General features: G+C 41.8%; 1 protein-coding gene across 1 annotated transcript in view; it reads right to left on the reverse strand.

Annotated features, from left to right (window-relative positions):
* Positions 1 to 15225, reverse strand: part of wwc1 (WW and C2 domain containing 1) — a 28582-nt gene extending 13357 nt beyond the window's left edge. The window contains exons 1-6 of the mRNA XM_017492205.3: positions 14171 to 15225; positions 5209 to 5318; positions 4883 to 5086; positions 3389 to 3465; positions 2364 to 2443; positions 687 to 816 (exon numbers count right to left, since the gene is read on the reverse strand). Of these exons, the coding sequence (XP_017347694.1) occupies positions 687 to 816; positions 2364 to 2443; positions 3389 to 3465; positions 4883 to 5086; positions 5209 to 5318; positions 14171 to 14289 (720 nt within the window). The 5' untranslated portion in view covers positions 14290 to 15225. The remainder of the gene's footprint in view (positions 1 to 686; positions 817 to 2363; positions 2444 to 3388; positions 3466 to 4882; positions 5087 to 5208; positions 5319 to 14170) is intronic.
* Positions 15226 to 18419: the final 3194 nt, after the last annotated feature.

Below are 18419 nucleotides of genomic sequence, written 5' to 3' on the forward strand. Positions count from 1 at the left end.
AAATCTACAGAAAGACATGAGATATACACACATATATATATGTGTGTGTGTGTGTGTTTTTAATATTGTATGCTACTTTCTACATAAACAATAGCTTTGAATAATACTATTAGAGTCGTTCCACCGCCCCACCCCATCGTAAGCCCTATTCAGACGGGATTAAATGTACTCGGGATCCTGGGGTAATTTCCTATTTTACAGGAGCTCCTCTCCGATTTAATTTCCGTCCGTATCGGCCACGTCGGAGTTTTTCCCCCCGTCCTCCTCTGAGAAAAATACAGGCTACTGTTTTTGTTGTTTTTGTTTTTTTTTTGTGATATCACGCTAATCAAACCGCATGCTTTTAACGGCGTGTGTTCGGCACGATGTGTGACATCAGCGCTCTGCTATTCCATTAGGTATTGCACGAAAATATGCAAGCGCATCCTCGAGTGTAAAGCCTCACCCTGTGCATAACTTCTCACAGTAAAGAAATTACCTCACCCTAACATTCCTGAGCTGTTTAACTCGACAGACACACACACACACACACACACACACACACACACACACACACACACTCTTAGGTAAAAAGATTATCAATGGTATAATCACAAAAGCAAAAAATATATAAATATTCTTTATGCAATTCCAGGTATTCAATGATGGAAGGTTCGTGTATGAGTATGTTTTTTTTTTCTTTTTACCTGCATGAGCTCCTGCTTTTCTCTTTCCCCGGAGCTGATGGCATCTTTAATCGTCCTGACCTCCTTCAAGATGGCTTGGGCCTCGTGCTGCTTGTAGCCGTACGAAGCGCTCGCCAGCTTGTGGTCGATTCTGAACGAAAGCAAAACTCTGAGTGTGACAGGACGACTAATATTTGCCAGGTAAAGATCAGCCTCTTACAAATAGGTTTGCCTATATGTATCTGGCTGTATCGTCCTCTTTGGAGACGGCCACAAAGAGCGCTTGGGGTGAAACTAAACAGAACGTGGCGTATACCGGCCGCTCTGACGTCATTATTAAAACATCAAGTCAAACAGAAGACTTCTTGAACAGAGCTCCTTAAATATTGACTTAACTGACTCACAAAACCACTAAATAACACCTTTACAGTGCGAGGGAGGGCTCGATGTTTGCGGGAGGCTGCAGCGGCGGTCGGCGTGGACTCCGGAAGCGAGTCGGCGGCGAGTCACGCGTGCCGTCTGAACAACAGGTCCGTCCGCATTCTTCAGCGCGGGAGAGAGGGAGTGAGTAAAGTAGAGGAGTAAAGGCGAGTCGACAAAGAGTCAAACCCAGTCCCTGAGTGCGTTGTTTTTTTAAAAACCCAAACACGCTTCAGCAGTGCAAGGCACGTCTTCTGGGAGTGAACGGAAACAGAATTCGAGGCGCCGATTGTTTAAAAATAAATAAATAAAAAATGTGAGCAAATCAAGAGAGATTCTTGATTTCTGAAGATTAGCGTACAGGATTGAAGAACAACCCTCTGGACAAGGTTGTGATGGTAAAACTTGAGAACTGGAGTGTCACCGAGTCGACGTTTGCGTATACGTTTCCATCAGAAACTATTAAAACTCGATCGCAAACTCGCCTCATTTACAAACGATGACGTTTACAGACCTGCCGAACGTAGCACCTGGTGTGTTTCAATACACTCGCTTCACAAAACACTCGTCTAAGGTGAAGACCGGATTACACGCTAACCACCGGGCCTTCTTTCTTTCTCGCTTTCTTTATTTATGTGTCTGTTTTTGCATCGTTTATGACAAACGGATCTCACCAAACACCAAAAGTACACCATGTCAGTGCGTAATCTCCATTTGGTTCGATGCTTAAACGAAAAAAAAAAAGATTATAATAATCCTTCCGGTTGCTTGTGCAGACACTGATGCACCATCTGTCGCACGTATTCTTCTTTGGACATGGATGAAACTCCCTCGGAGCGAGTTCTGGCGAGCACGGCGGATGCTGCAGACGCTCAGATGGTCGTGACGCTGCGATGCGCCGTACCGAGCTGCGAGTCGTCGTGCTGCAACGCTGACCCCGGTACGCAGGAGTAACGCAGGACGTTTAGACCTGATCGTAGATCTGGGGAGATTCGAATATTACGTGGAACGGTCCGTTTCTCTAATTTGTACCGCCCTTTCTATGGGAGTAAGTAAGACCCCGAGACGAGACAAGATGGTGGGAAAGGGAGGAGGGGGGGCGGGGTTTTGGTTAAAACAGTAGAGATTAAAAACACCTACACATCTGTCAATCATTCCAGATTCCCAGTGTAGATTTGTGCATTTTGAGGGAGAACTCTGACGTTAAAGGGAAGAGATTTGATCGTTAGAGCAGTGTCGTGGTCGTCACAGTGTGTCAGAAGGTCCGGTTGTACTTACTCTTTCAGCGTTTCAAAGCCTTGCTCCTTATAAAGCAGCTCCTGCCTCATGCAGGCCAGATCTCTCTTCAGCTTACTCACCTGAACAGAAGAGAGCAGGACAAGATTCCTTATTAAACGGAACACGACACGTAACTCGTAACGTAAAAAAAATTTTTTAAAACACCCTGGCAGATAGAAACGATTTTATCTCTTTTGTCAATCAAATTCCATGCGCAGGAATGTAGGAGAATATGTTTCATGCCTTGTGGTTTGCCTTTGAGGGGAAAGGGGCGGAGCTTGTTGCAGAAAAAAAATGTAAACAACAAGCGACGACCGACAACTTCTACGGTGCTTCTGAAAAAAAATTAAAAACTCACACACACACAAAAAAAAAAAAACCTAGAAACGGCCTCTTTAAAATCAGCCTACTTTATTAAATAAATAAATAAACAAACAAACAAACTAACATTCTCATGACGACCTAAAACAACACTGCGTTTTCTGAAGAATAAACATGACCATCTTATACACAGACGTGTGACAAATTAAAGGAAAAACTCGTTCTCGGTTCTTCTTAAAAGAGTCACTCCTTAGCGCCGAGCGACACGATGATATAATATCGTCGTTAAATTACTTTTCGTTGGTATTGCGCTAATTTTATTTTTTCTAATCCGATGTTAACATTTTTTACTAAACCTATACGATTGCGAGATTTACGATCTACGATAGCACGAGCTAGCTGTAAACAAATCGTTTAATTTACATGTATCCTAAGATAAATTGTTTTAAAAATAAATAAATAAATAAAAAAACATTATTTAACGTTCGCCGGATAAACTGAGCTAGCTGACTAAACGGCCATGTTCACACCTCCAGCTAGCTACGATTTACTGATTAGCAAGTAAACGACTTATCGTTTATGTACATCCCGTGTAATGTATGCAAAACCTTTCTTTCTTTTCTTTTTTTTAAACACTATTTGGTTGTAGAGTTATCACACATCGTCAGTTCTAATAAAGAATTATTATCGAAAGGACTCCTTACCCGACTCTTAGCGGTCACGATCTCCGCCTTGAGAATTTCAGGGTCATATTTACTGCTTGATGAGGATCTGGAATTTACTGCATATGAGAGAGAGAGAGAGAGAGAGAGAGAGAGAGAGAGAGAGATAGCGAACACACATTGGAAGCGTTATCTTATCTCTGCGGCTCTCTGGCATCTCATAACGACATACAATAACTGCAGAAATACTACATATATACACACTATATATATATATATATATATATATATATATATATATATATATATATATATATATATATATATATATATATATATATAAAAACGCATTTATAAACTAGCACGGTGTTAAATCAAAGCACGAGTCTTACACGCTTTACACGCCCCTGTCAGCCATGAAGACAAATATTAGACGTGCACGAAAGAATGCAAGTAAACATCATTCCAACTGATAAGATTATAATAATACTCAGGGACACGTATGAAATGAGGAATGCGGTGGTTCTCTTGCGCATAAGCGCTTTCGTAATTAAAAGTTAATGATTTGGAGTCTAGGATGAAGAGAATGTTAATTAGGGGGATAAGTAAGGCTAAGAAACGTTCACTAGGTGGAGATTGATTAACAGGAAGATGGACAGTACTTTCGGCTGGGACGTCGATGAACGTTAATAACTAGTACGTCATCGTTTCTATAGTAACAGCTCGTTCACGGGAACTTCAACGTCGGGCGATTTTTTAAAAATATATATATAAACGATGTGGTGTTCAAGAAAGGCAAAAAATTTTTTGGTTAGGAGACATTTCTTTAACATTTAGGGGAGGAGTCTCCAGTGTCGGTGCTTTGTAGTGTTCAGGACACAGGAGTTTACGCTGAAACGGTCTGGAGTTGAAACGGTTTTTCCCCCCCTCGCTTAATCGTCTTTACACAATATCAGATCTTTTTTTTTTTTTTTCCACCTTTGACGTAACGTAGCAACCAACAAAATTCTCCAAAAAAAATTTTTTTAACTTACGATAACCTGGTTCTATAAGTTTTCACACCCCTTAACTAATACTTTGTTTGATACCCCAACAGTTTCTCTACAGGATTTAGATCTGTGCTCTGACTGAGACGTTCCAAAACGTTGACCATCTTCTTCTTCTGACGTGGATTTGCGCTTCTCATGCTGGAAGGTGACATTTTACTTCATCTTCAGCTGTCGAACAAAGGCCTGCATCTAGAGCCCAGTCCTAGCTGAAGAGAAGCATATACGTGACGATTAGAGATATTGTTGTCACGTGCAGGGAGTCACCAGTACTTCCCAGATATTCCCTCATCTCCTTTAATGTTGCCTTAGGTCTCACGGCAGCCTCCCTGGTAAGCTTTCGCCTCGTTCTTTCGTCAATTCTGGAGGGACGACCTGTTCTTGGTGACGTCACAGTTGTGTAACCAGGTTATTGTCTTTCCTATAACGTTACTATTTGTTGGTTGCTGTATCACCTTAAAGGTGGAACGTTTATATGGTCTAGTCTTACAGCTGGTCTGTGACGAAGACTTGTCCCTCCAGGCGTCGTTGAGCTGCTTGTACTGTTGCTGTGCCAGACGGAGGCGTTCTTCTTTGACCTGGTAAATCTCTTTCTGGGCGCTCAGCGCTTCCTTGGCTACGTCGAGGTACTCGCGCAGCATGAGCTCCTGCTCACGCTGCCACTGCACCCGCGGGTCCTCCAGCTGAGTGCTCTCTGTGAGCGATAGAGACGATAATACAACTTAAAACACTCCACAGCACTGTTATTACGCACGTCTACGTAGGCAAAGAAGCAAGAAGTCGATCGGTCTAAATACAGGTCGATGTAGAACTTACTCGTGTTATGGTCGACGTAATAGGCGCCGACTTGCGGATCGTACGCTTCCTCCCATCCCAGAGGCAACTCATCTCCGATACAATCGGCGAAGGTCAGGGGCTTAGTGTGCCTGCAAGACACCAAACAACAGGAAGACTTAGACTTACAGAGACGTTCCAGGGCATCGTAACGCGTTAAAGACGACCACGGAACATCACGCTTCACTGACCTCTAAAGCAAACCTTCATTTCGATAAAAACTGCAAAATCCACAAAAGGAACGTTTTTATTTACAGCTCGCTCGCGGTTTCCACGGCAGCGCCTAATAATTTCCGCGTCGCTATTAGACCGATTTCTCCATGCGATGCATCGTAGCAGATTCCGCCAGCGTGTCCGGTGTACGTTTCTGATCTTCCTGGAACGTAACGGATCTGATCTGAAATGTAAAGTAAATCTGATCGGAGTTTATTAAGCCGTCGAATATAAACAACCGTCCTGCGGTTCGGGAAATTACGCCGCTGTTTTTGAACCGCAGTGGCCGGGGCTTACTCGGTCACATTAGCGGGAAAGCTTTCCGGAACGTTCCAGAAAGCGTCTGGTTGGAGTTTAACGACGAACTCGAGCGGTGATGCCGAGTCTGAGGAACTGGACATGTTCAGGAGTTGGATAAAGTGCGGCAATTTGATATCCGGAATTATATTCTGTGAATTAACGCATAAACAGATAATAGATACATAAAGTGCTGAAACATGAGACTGATATCCATTATATAACTTATCGTTCTTTTTTGCATTTCATCTTTAGACCGACTTTTAGAGGTTGTTTATGTTTTTGACTCAACCTCACCCAATCACAAAACAAAATAATAGATTGTATTCGTCTAATTTCAGCCTCCATTCTTTCTTTATTTATTTATTAAGAGTACCAGGGTCAATATCGGCCTAATATCAGAAAAAATGATCTCAGGAAAAAAATCAAATAAATAGTACGGATTTGATCAGATCCTGTGACAGACGGAAAAGATTGGAGACGTGATTTTCTTTTTTTCTTAGGTTTGAGTGTATAACATTTATACTTCTTTACCACGCCCGTGATTTTTGTGTTACCGGACTTAAACGAATCTGTCATGTTTTAAGCTACGTGTTTGGTCTTTCTCTCGTATTGATTTTTTTAAATGAAGTGCTCCGTGTTTCAAAAACACTTCCTTTTTTTTTTTTTTTTTTTTTTTAGGCTTAGTGGCTTTTAAAGGAACGGACAGATAGCGTACGAGTAACGACATCTGCCGAAGCACAAGGTTTCGGGATCAGGATCGGAAAATAAAACGTGGGATCTTGCCATCTTGAAATTTTTTTTCGAAATTCGTGCGAACACAAAAACTGGTTGTAAAAGCCGAAACTCGGTGAATATGACATGCGAGTAAATAAAAGTGAAAGAGGAGGAGGAGGAGGAGGAGGGGGAGGCGAAGGGTAGCGGAAGAATGTCTGCCTATTCACCTCTAGGGTGCTTGCTGAGCACAATAGCCGGAAACCGAGGCCTGGCATTCCACAGGTCCTGCTGACCCATCGCCTGGAGGTTTCTCAGGCAACACGCTGTGGGCTTCCAAAGCTCGGCGCTCGGGACGGCAGAGCAGCGGCGTCGAGGATGCTCGCGCTCTTTATTCGTAGTTCCTGTCTGTGGTGCTAATGAAGCAGGCTGGGAAACCAAACGCCAAACACGACCGTCCCGGCCGCCGCGCTCGGCTGGTTAGACATTTCCGATCCTCGATCGGCGGGTTTGATGTTTGTAATGAACTAACCGTTTGTCGGGTCGCTGGTCGTAGCGTAGGGGTTTTTGAACCCACTGGAACACAAGGTTGTCAGCTTGGATTAGACCTCAAACTGATGACCTTGGTTAACCTTCTAAGTCGAGGAACCCAGACACATACTTACGGCATCAAATCCCACTTCTGCCTAAACCACCCAAACCCACCCCCCCTTTCTTGCCATGAGTTGGTACATCCCCTCCAGCACTTCTCCAGACCATGAAACTGACCTGGCTCCTGTTTCACCTGATGAATAATGAAACGCCATGCAGAGACCCCTGTTCAAAATTTAACTCTGGAGAGAAAGCGAAGCTTCCGAGGTGCTGAGAAGGAAGGCTTGGCAAAACCCATTATTCCTTTTTTCCCCTCCGAACTCAATCTGTGTGCCGCGATTCCGACTCGAGGCCGGCCGGTGGTCGCTGACACGCCGTTCCAGATCTTATCTGTCATATTTATCGTTCCGATAAACGACAGTAAAGCCTTTCATCGCTGTATTACATATTTACAATTTTATTTTAATCTTATTATTCTTCTTATAATCATTAAAAGTTCCATTACATAAATTAAAAACGCACAGGATTCGGTGCGAACGTCGTAATTTGTGCGGCGTTCGAAACGGAAAGCTTCCAGGAACGGGCTCGGAGAGTTTTAGAAGCGGTGCGTCTGCTTCTTATCTCCTCTCGAGTCGATGCAGCGGAGCTCGGACGAGCCCGCGGGAAGTCAAACGTCCGGCGCCCGTGCTAATGCAGACCGACGAAGCGTGTGGCAGAGCGTGAACACGGCACATAGCTGGGTGATGAGTCAGACGCTTTCGTTCAGGACGCTCTACAAACGTGTTCGTTTACGAGACTCCAAAGAGCCTCGTGCAGCGCTCGAGGGTCCAGCAATATAAACACCGGTGAACCCCTGACATGAGGCAAGTATCGCGGAGAGAGAGAGGGAGAGAGAGAGAGAGAGAGAAAGAGAGAGAGGGAGAAAGAGACGGAGAGAGAGGGGGGAAGAGAGGGAGAAAGAGAGAAGGAGAAAGAGAGAGCGAGAAAGAGAGAATCCATTTACCTGAGCGAATGTTTTCAGCGCACCATGTTAAAGGGATAATAATAATAATAATAATAACAATAATAATAATAATAGTAAGCAATTATAACACTACCCTGTGTGGAATGCCTACAGAAACACTTTGTCAATGAGAACACTGCGCGATAAATAACTCTCCAGATAGCGGAAGTTGTTTCGTTTCTTTGAAGAGTGATGTAGTGTTGCGTTATGGAATGACTCGTGTAATCTTATCGTTCTTCCTGCGAAAATATTTGAGGCAGAGCCAGGCACTGCCCGGCACTGCGGAAGGTCGTCTCAAACTGGATCCGTCGACGACAACGACTTCAACGTCGGCGTCAACGGCATTTTGACAGCAGCGAGGCCGGCGATCGTTCGTTCGTACGCTCTTAAAGATTAATCCTTCTTATTAGAGGTCACAACTTTAGGTTAGGGCCTACCTCTACTCTCGGAGACTAATCGGGAAACGACGTGGACGTCTCACGGACGACCTCGGCGGATACGCACGTACGGATCGTTCGCTGATTGCTAGCTAACGGTAGCTAGATTGAAACGTGACTAACGTTACATCGCCAGCTGTCTAAGCGCACGTGCGTTGGTGTAAGTAAACGAGATCGATCTGTGCAGCTACAAACACGTTCCTCACGCGCACATGATTAACGCGGGTTCTTTAATTGCGTCAGTAATATTTGAAAAGACACGCACGTAAAACACCGCAACTTAAACTACTTCTATCTCTGCAACTATTCTAAAATGACACGGAGGTGGGCTAGTTTGCGAACAAATGGCGTGTACACTGTGACACTGTGAAGTAGATCGCGGAATGTCCCTGGTATCGTTCACTGCCTGCTAGCTAACGGTAGCTAGATTGAAACTCGTCAATCGCAGTAAACATATTTGTTTGTTTTTTAGATTTTGGTCAAGCGGTGGTGCATGGTTCGCAGTAGGGTTGCACGATATATCGGTATATCGCGATACTAAAACTTCAAAATACCGCCGATGCCACTGTATTTTTTTATTTTTTTATTTTTTTTAAACGGTTGTATCGTCGATACGGTTGTACCGTAAGTAACGTTGTACGTGCGGCAGTTAATACTATTTTCGCTAAAACGACACATCTCGCTGCTTTTGCAGAATACGCAAAGGTTAGTGACACTTCATTTAACCTAAATTCTTTACTAAGATTTCCAGTTTGCAAGTTAGCGAGCTAACGTTATGCTAACCGCTGTGTATAAACACTGAAATCTAGGTTTGTACAAAGTGCTTGAACTTGGCTTTTTTGTACGTACGTTTTTTTTAAATGCAAGTACTGGAAAAACCTTGAGAACAGACATTTTATATCTAGCGGTGCTTAGAAAGTGCTTGAATTTAAAAAAAAAAAAAAAAAAAACGGCAACAAATGCGAAATCGCTAAAACAACGATATAAATAACGTTTATTTTCAATAGAATACGATCATTTCACTTAAAATATGACTCACTGGTTCGCTGTGTAAGATGAAGTAACACGATACCGCGCGGTATCGGGATTTGTTTTATCCAGACAGAAAACATTCGGGTCGAATCGTGACCCGAGGGTATCGTTACACCCCTACTAATTTGCATAAAGTTCAGACTATCGTAAATTCGCTCGTCATCGCGCCACGGGAGAATGTTTTGTTCCGTTTTAAATATCGGCTGTTTATCGATTAGTACGTTTGGAGAGAATTCCGTGAAGGTTCACGCAAACCGAGTTCAAAAGCCACGCCCCCGCTTTAGTATCCAATCGGGTCAGGTAAAGGTTACGCCTTTTTTTTTTCCCCCTCCTAGTTTTGAGAGCACTTGCAAAAATAACATTAACGTGAGCCCAGAAAAGAAAGTAAATTATACACGTTGTGTTTTAAACGCGTATTTGCATTTTACATTACGTCGAATTTAATACAGAACTTAATTTAAGTCATTCTAAGTATTACCTTTTTTTATGTTTTTATTTAAATAAATCATTTACGATGCAGAAGGCTAGCGGGTGGCGGATGGAAACGCTACTCTGGCGCTAAAAACCACAAAGATGTCCACGCGTCTCTGACGGCACAGTACTTTGGAACGTGACCAAAAATTGTTTTAAAAAAACACGAATTGAATTCTAAACTGAAAACGGGAAACGAATTTGAATTTTGTATGAATATCCTTACGCGTCATGCCCCAGTGTGAAAAACACGCATCTTACAGAAAAACCGTAAAAGCGTAAACTCCCCGTAATGAAAAAGCACCGACACTGGAGACTCCTTCCGTAAACGTTAGAGAAACATCTAACACAAAATGTCGAACAGCTGGTTATTTAATCGAGAAAAACGTATAAACACGTTTTGTTTTTTGTTTTTTTAAATCTTTTCACTATTAGCTTTAGATTACATGAAGGCCACGTGAATTCTTCCCAATTTTTTATTTATTTATTTATTTTTATTCGACCGTCAATGTTTCAGATCTCGTATTTTCCACCGGTTCCTCTGTGATCGTTAAAACTGGGTTAATCGTAGCGGTGCTCTAGAAATCTGACCCGACGCGGACGAATCGGACCCGTCAGGAGGATTCCCCGCAGTTACGTTATGTAAACGACTCGACCAGAGCCTCGCACGTTAAGGAGATGAAGAAAATCACAGATTACAGTAACCGAACAAAACGGCTTGCTAATTTATCTCCATGTTGACTAATTCCAAAATAAGCTGTCCAAGCAGATTACCGCCAAGCCCAAACCCAGGGTTAAGAGCACGTTTTGATGTAGAACAGTACTAAATAACCGTTTCTCGACTTTGCTAAGCCACTGATTAACAGGTCTGCCTACATCCGGACTCAGAACCCTCTAATGTTTAAGCAGATTTGGCATTTTTCCTTTTAAACACAGCGGTACTTATCAGATTATTCATTTAAATGCTTATTTACATGAGAACGACACGATCGGATTTTCTCGAGTGCTTGGTGAGGAGATTAGTGCATTAGCGGTTCGAGTGTGGTTCTACAGGACGTATATATATATATATATATATATATATATATATATATATATATATATATATATATATATATATATATATATACACACACACACACACACACACACACACACACAAATATATAGTTGTTATGGCAACATTGTGAAACACAAAAGCCTGGATTGCAGTTAGAATCCATGGCATCACGGCCATGACACTGATCCGATACCCAGGATCAGCTATGGGTCCGATACTATAAAAAAGTAAAATGTTGGCTCTGATATTGGAGGAGGAAAAAAAGGGGATTCAATCCAATCCTGTAACAAATGGAAACGATTGGAATTGATTGATTGATAGGAAAAGAAGTCCAATCGAGAGCAGTTACACGAAAGCGACGCACGCTGGGGTGGCGCGATACGGCACGACGCACACTGGAGCGTCGTTAATGAAATCCTCTTCCTCCGTCCTGAACATTTATATAAACTGATCAACTTCGCAAAGTACCGTGATGGCTACAAAGCGCTGACACTGGAGACTCCTTCCATAAACGTTAAACAAACATCTCCCGAAAAAAAAAAAAAAAAACACACATCACCACATCAACGACTATACGCTTTACTTTGTTAAATGACACGTCTTTTTATATCCGTTAAAAACAGTCTTAGGTAACGTGGTGCGTCCGCCGCACAAGTCCCTGTGTATGAGCTGTTGCTATAGAAACGATGACATATTAGAACGAGCGTATTAATAATTAATTAACGTATCGTTCACGTTAAATCCTGAACCGCTGTCCGAGCCGCGCCGTTATACGGAAATAACGTGCACCTTCTGGCCAATCGGTTTCGAGGTTTTAACTGCACTGTGGTATACGTTGCTTTTTGGATTTTTTTTAAATACTAAGCATAAATATAATAAAATCGATCCTAACGATTTTTTTTTTTTTTTTTAAATAAACAGTTATGTAGGTATAGGTATAAACCTAAACAATATAGGTAAACATTTCCGGTTCCACAAACACATTTCTTCCAATTCCAAATCCAATGCTAATCTTGTTACAGGATCCGATATCCTACAAGAAGTCCGATCCACCGTTTTGTTTTTGTTGGTATGATCCCGATATCGGATCGGTGCAATCACTAATTTTTTTTTCTTCAATGAAATGTGGAGCAATTCTGAAAAATATTTTTACAATTTTTAAAAAATCATTTCAAAGCTATTTTAAAAAACATCAGATGTGTATCGGATATCGACTGATACGTGAAGTGTCGTGGCATCTCTACAGCCATGCAAAAATTTTTTACTCATCTACGTTCCCTAAATCGGACCACGGAACCACCCAGAATGCTTATTCTGATATTTACAGTCCTGACCTCTACACGAGTTCAAAGCTGCGATTTACGCATTGCGGAGCCGTGTGGTGAACTTTGACCTTGCCATGCACCCTGGCATGCAGTGAAAGGGATGTAAACCGGGCCTCTTTTTCTCCCCCTTTGCACGCCTCTATGTGCGCTGCTCATGCAGTACTTTCAGGAATGTGTCCTAGGTGCTTGTTTACAAATTTTTTCGCCGTCTTGGTTTCCCAGCTACGGCCAAACCTGTTGCACCGCACACAAAGGGAGAAAATATGTGGTCGGACCGCTATCGTGTTCCAACACTCGACTCGGAGTGAGCCGGGAGGGAAAAATCAGAACGACATCGACGGCAACAACAACAAAAAACAACAACAGTAACTAAAAAGGAGGGAAAAATAACAAAAGCAAAGCCGATGCACGGCTGGAGAAATGTTCAAAAAGCTACTTTCATATGCGCGAGTCAGTGAAGCTCGAACCTTCTCTAATAATCTTACGCATTCCTGCAAAGATTTTAGGACAAAGTCCAAATAGGACTTGAGGGGGGGAATGCCACAGAATGGTTACTGTTTAGCCTAAATGTCAGGTCGAGATAAATTCTTTGCAGTGGAAAAATATTAATGATTTCACTGTAAAGCAATAAAACACCTCAAATGTAGAGCTTGAGACAATTAGATTATATAGTTTTAAAGTTTACAGTAAGATACACCGTTGAGATATCACGATATAATATCGATCATCGACCATGACGGATCACGTAACGATACACCTTCCCGAGAAAGTTTTACGATAATGTTTCCATTCTTTAAAATTCTTCTTTCTCAGATTCTGTAGTATCGTCAAATATCGAATAGGTAGCTCGTAACAGATTCCGTAGTATGATCAAAAATCGAAATGTTGAAATAAGAAGGTAAATCGTATCGGATTCAGTACCATTATCAAATACCGGATAGTTGGCTTACAAATCGAAATCGTATCGGATTCAGTAGCATCGCCAGATATCGAACAGTTGGCTAACGAATCGTAATCGTATCAGATTCAGTAGCATCGCCAGTAGCATCGTAATCGTATCGGATTCAGTAGCATCGCCAGATATCGAACAGTTGGCTAACGAATCGGATCGGATTCAGTAGCATCGCCAGTAGCATCGTAATCGTATCGGATTCAGTAGCATCGCCAGATATCGAACAGTTGGCTAACGAATCGTAATCGTATCGGATTCAGTAGCATCGCCAGATATCGAACAGTTGGCTAACGAATCGTAATCGTATCGGATTCAGTAGCATCGCCAGATATCGAACAGTTGGCTAACGAATCGGAATCGTATCGGATTCAGTAGCATCACCAGTAGCATCGTAATCGTATCGGATTCAGTAGCATCGCCAGATATCGAACAGTTGGCTAACGAATCGGAATCGTATCAGATTCAGAAGCATCGCCAGTAGCATCGTAATCGTATCAGATTCAGTAGCATCGCCAGATATCGAAGTTGGCTAACGAATCGTAATCGTATCGGATTCAGTAGCATCGCCAGATATCGAACAGTTGGCTAACGAATCGTAATCGTATCAGATTCAGTAGCATCGCCAGATATCGAACAGTTGCCTAACGAATCGTAATCGTATCTCATTCAGTAGCATCGCCAGATATCGAACAGTTGGCAAACGAATCGTAATCGTATCGGATTCAGTAGCATCGCCAGATATCGAACAGTTGGCAAACGAATCGTAATCGTATCGGATTCAGTAGCATCGTACGGTATCGTGTATGGAATATGGAAGCCTGAGGTTTACACCTCTGTACCGTGACATACCTGTCCCTGGGGTCGATCCAGCTGGTGGTCTGGTTGATGTGGTCTATGTAGTAGACTTTCCCGTCAAAATCTCGGGCTTCTTCCCAACCCTCTGGCAACGGTAACTCCTTCCTCGGCATGACCAACTAGTCTCCATGTAATAGATCTTCTACAGCGATTAGAACCATGTGGGGTGTTTTCGGGGTGTCGTTGCTCCTCATCCAACGCCCAAAGTGCCATTAACAACCCTCCAGCATCGCGACGTGTCACGGATTTTCCCGACCTTCCATCGCGACGTCCTATTATTATTATTATTTATTCCTCTTATTATTATTATTTCTGATAGGTTATTTTCTTTCACAGGTGACCCGGAGCATCTCTGAAGAACACAGGAACATTTCTCCACTGCATTTCATTACTCAAAATGTCGCAAATTTTCTGAAGTCTCACACACACAGTCGTGCATTAGTGATATTGATATTGTTGTTGTTGTTAGCACCAAAACAGAAAACTTATTTCATCATACACGCGCGTGGATATCTTAAAAAAAAAAAAAAAAACTTAGCTGGTTAGCTATCCAACTTAAAAAGTAACATTATACCGTCCATGGAAACTACACGAAACTAAACAATAACCGAACATTACGAATTAAAATATTTTTAGATGGATGTTAATACAGAATTTAGGCCGCGCGTGCATTAAAAAAACCTTCTTTAGGATCTTCATATTTGCGAGGTTTGGTGGGGGTTTTTTGGTTCAATTTCTACCCTCCATGTTTAGCTAGCTAGCCTAGTTAGCCGTGTAGCTCGAAAACAGTTAACTAGCGAGTATATTCCAGGTCTGTTTTGAAAAAAAATCCACCAGGTTTGATAAATTAATCCTCCCCAGAAAAAAAGTTGCGTATTTTGTCCAATGTTTGGTGTTTTTCTTTTATTATAATTTTTGTTCCTCCGGCTTTGAAGCGGTTGCGGTTCTCCTTCAGTATCCGACCAAGCTCGGTCGCTATGCTGCGGTTAGATGAGTGACGTCACGCAGGTAATGACCGTAATTCCCCAAATAGCAGCTCTATTAATCTCTCTCTCTCTCTCTCTCTCTCTCTCTCTCTCTCTCTCTCTCTCTCTCTCTCTCTCTCTCACTCACTCACTCACACACACACACCAACACCAACACCAACATACAGTACCCGTCGACATTTTAACCACACACACACACACACACACACACACACACACACAGTACCTGACAAAGTTTTAACCTTTTGTAATAATTCTTGTTTTATTCTTTATTTAATGACCGTAATTCCCCAAATAGCATATCTCTCTCTCTCTCTCTCTCTCTCTCTCTCTCTCTCTCTCACACACACACACACACACACACACACACACAGTACCTGACAAAGTTTTAACCTTTTGTAACAATTCTTGTTTTATTCTTTATTTAATGACCGTAATTCCCCAAATAGCATCCATCTCTCTCTCTCTCTCTCTCTCTCTCTCACACACACACACACACACACACACACACACACACCCAACATACAGTACCCGTCGACATTTTAACCACACACACACGCACACACACACACACAGTACCTGACAAAGTTTTAACCTTTCTAACAATTCTTGTTTTATTATTTATTTAATGACCGTAATTCCCCAAATAGCATCTCTCTCTCTCTCTCTCTCTCTCTCTCTCTCTCTCTCTCTCTCTCTCTCTATCACACACACCAACACCAGCATGACACATTTTCCTTTCAACAACAATTCCTTTTTCACTCTATAAACTTTATTTTCTTTCTTATGCTAGGATCTGGAATTGTTTTGTTTATTTTAAACTAGGTCAGTGTCTAAATTAGAAAACTGGTGACCTGGGGCTAAAAACGAATTCAAAAACTCACATTTCTTGGTCAGTTACCTACACAGAGGTGTAAAAATTTTTTTTTTTTTAAGTGTAGATTTCCACATTTCCAAGCTTCCAGACTCACCGACCCAGAGCTACAACCGGGGCTGAGCGACTACAGTTTTTCAGCTTCATTCTTTATTTTTATTAGATAAAGCATGTTTAAGGAAACTCCAGGGTCTTCTGTTCAATCCAGCTTAAGAGTTCCTAGAGCTGACCTTAAGACCACTCTGAGAGAATGATGCTATTAAATGGTAATTTTCATGGTACAAGTGCTTGTGTCTTGGAATGTACCTTCAAGAATATTTAATTCTGAGTTCTTGTAGGAAGTAGCTTACATTTAAGGTACAGAATTATTACCTTATGGACCATTTCTGTGCCTTTAACGGTACATTTGCTTTTTTCTTTTTGTTGTTACTCAAAAAATGTCCCTATATGGTATCTTTTTCTGTCAGCGGAGCATTTTTATCTGAACGACTCATGTCTAATGTCTAATCTAGTAGCTTTTATGGATAATATTGTCTACATCAACAGCATTATGGAACTGGCATCAGTCCTGATGATCAACAGTCAAGAACATGTTCTCCTGTAGTTTTCTGCATGATCATTAAGAAGTATCACATTAAGCATATGTGAGGAAGTGGGCGTGATTCCAGGTTCCAGCGGAGCCCGGAGAACCCCCCAGGGAACCCAATTTGTTTCCAGCGAGAAGACGGAGGTGAAAGGCTGTGCAGTAACCTGTTTAAGAGCCAAATATCGTCCTCGCGCATCCACACGCTCGTCATGGCTCAGTCCAAAAAAGGAATAATAAATTAATAAATCACACCTCAACATTACAATGAAGTCAGGTGAACTGGATTAAGGAAGTTTGGAGTGTCTGAGTTCTTTAAATTCATTTCATACTGTTGCCACAACAGTATGTAACAAGCAACCGGTGACTTAATTGGTTTGAGGTTGCTAAGGGAGGTGTGGTGTTACTCCTTCTGTACGCATGAAAAGTAAAACCATATGGCATGGGTGTCATGACCTCTGTAATTGTCGATATTGTTTAAATAAATGCTACAATACAGCTTTAATCCTTTGTCCCATTTTGGCTCGGCACGATAGATTAAAAAAAATGAGGCATGGCCTGAAATATATTTCAACAATTGTAAACTTCTTGCTTGCTATAATGCTGTGGATCCGGAGTCTGTCTGTAGACATACAGTATACAATAAGTACTTTGGGAAAGGAATTACAATTTAGGGTGTTTACTCTTTGGTAAACGCTACAATGCAGTAAACACACTCAATCAATAGGGTTTGTGTGTGTGTGTGTGTGTGTGTGTGTGTGTGTGCAGTAGCTTTCCAACACTTCCTGGTGTACATTTTTCACATTTGTCCACTTCTTGAATCTACTCCAGATCCTGTTAGGGTTTTTTTGGGGGGTTTTTTGTTGTTGTTGTTTTTACATCTTCAAACACGACCGCAGTCTCAAAACCTGTACATCTGGACACCTTGCATATTTGCTCACAGGTAGCGCTGCTTCCTTACAATTCCAAGGTCACCGGTTCTGAGTTTAAAAAAAAAAGTCAATATTTACAGTGACGTGTGTTTCGTGTCAAGTGCACACCCTCTACTGATCTGCCTACAACTCTGTACTGAAATAAGACACGACAATATTTACCTGGTTTCACCTTCTGTACTACTGTGCATCTGACACGTCATTCAGGGCTGTCACTGACAGAAAAATCACATACGGTTGCAATCAAAATGATTCAACCCCCACTGCAAATCAGGTTTATTGTCAAAATTTACAGCCTTTCAGCTGTACGCAATTTGTTCTGCCTCTGGACAGTTCAGGTATTTCATACGTTTTCTACCCCTAGCCAGTTCAGGTATTTCATACGTTTTCTACCCCTAGCCAGTTCAGGTATTTCATGTGTTCCAGCTCAAGCACACCTGGTGCAACTATTGAAGCCCTTGATTAGTCACGAAGTGTCTATAAATCACATAATTTCACGTGTTTGTGTTTTTCACACGTGACATCATGTGAATATGTGAAGTATCTAAAAACTCGCATACCTTTCACATTTGTATGTTTCTCCCACGTGCCATCATGTTAATAACATGCGAAGTGTCTGAGAATCACATCATTTCCCGTTTTCATGTGTTTTTCACACGTGCCATCATATGAATAATATTTGAATTATCGCATCATTTCATATGTTCGTGTTTTTCACGTGACATCATGTGAATAATATGTGAGGTGTCAAAAAAAAAGACATCATTTCACGTGTTCATGTGTTTTTCACACGTGACATCATGTGAATAACATGACGTGGCAAAAAAATCACATACCTTTCGCGTGTTTTTATGTTTTTCACACGTGC

The sequence above is a fragment of the Ictalurus punctatus genome, chromosome 18, assembly GCF_001660625.3.
Source record: "Ictalurus punctatus breed USDA103 chromosome 18, Coco_2.0, whole genome shotgun sequence".
NCBI classification, from domain to species: Eukaryota; Metazoa; Chordata; class Actinopteri; order Siluriformes; family Ictaluridae; genus Ictalurus; species Ictalurus punctatus.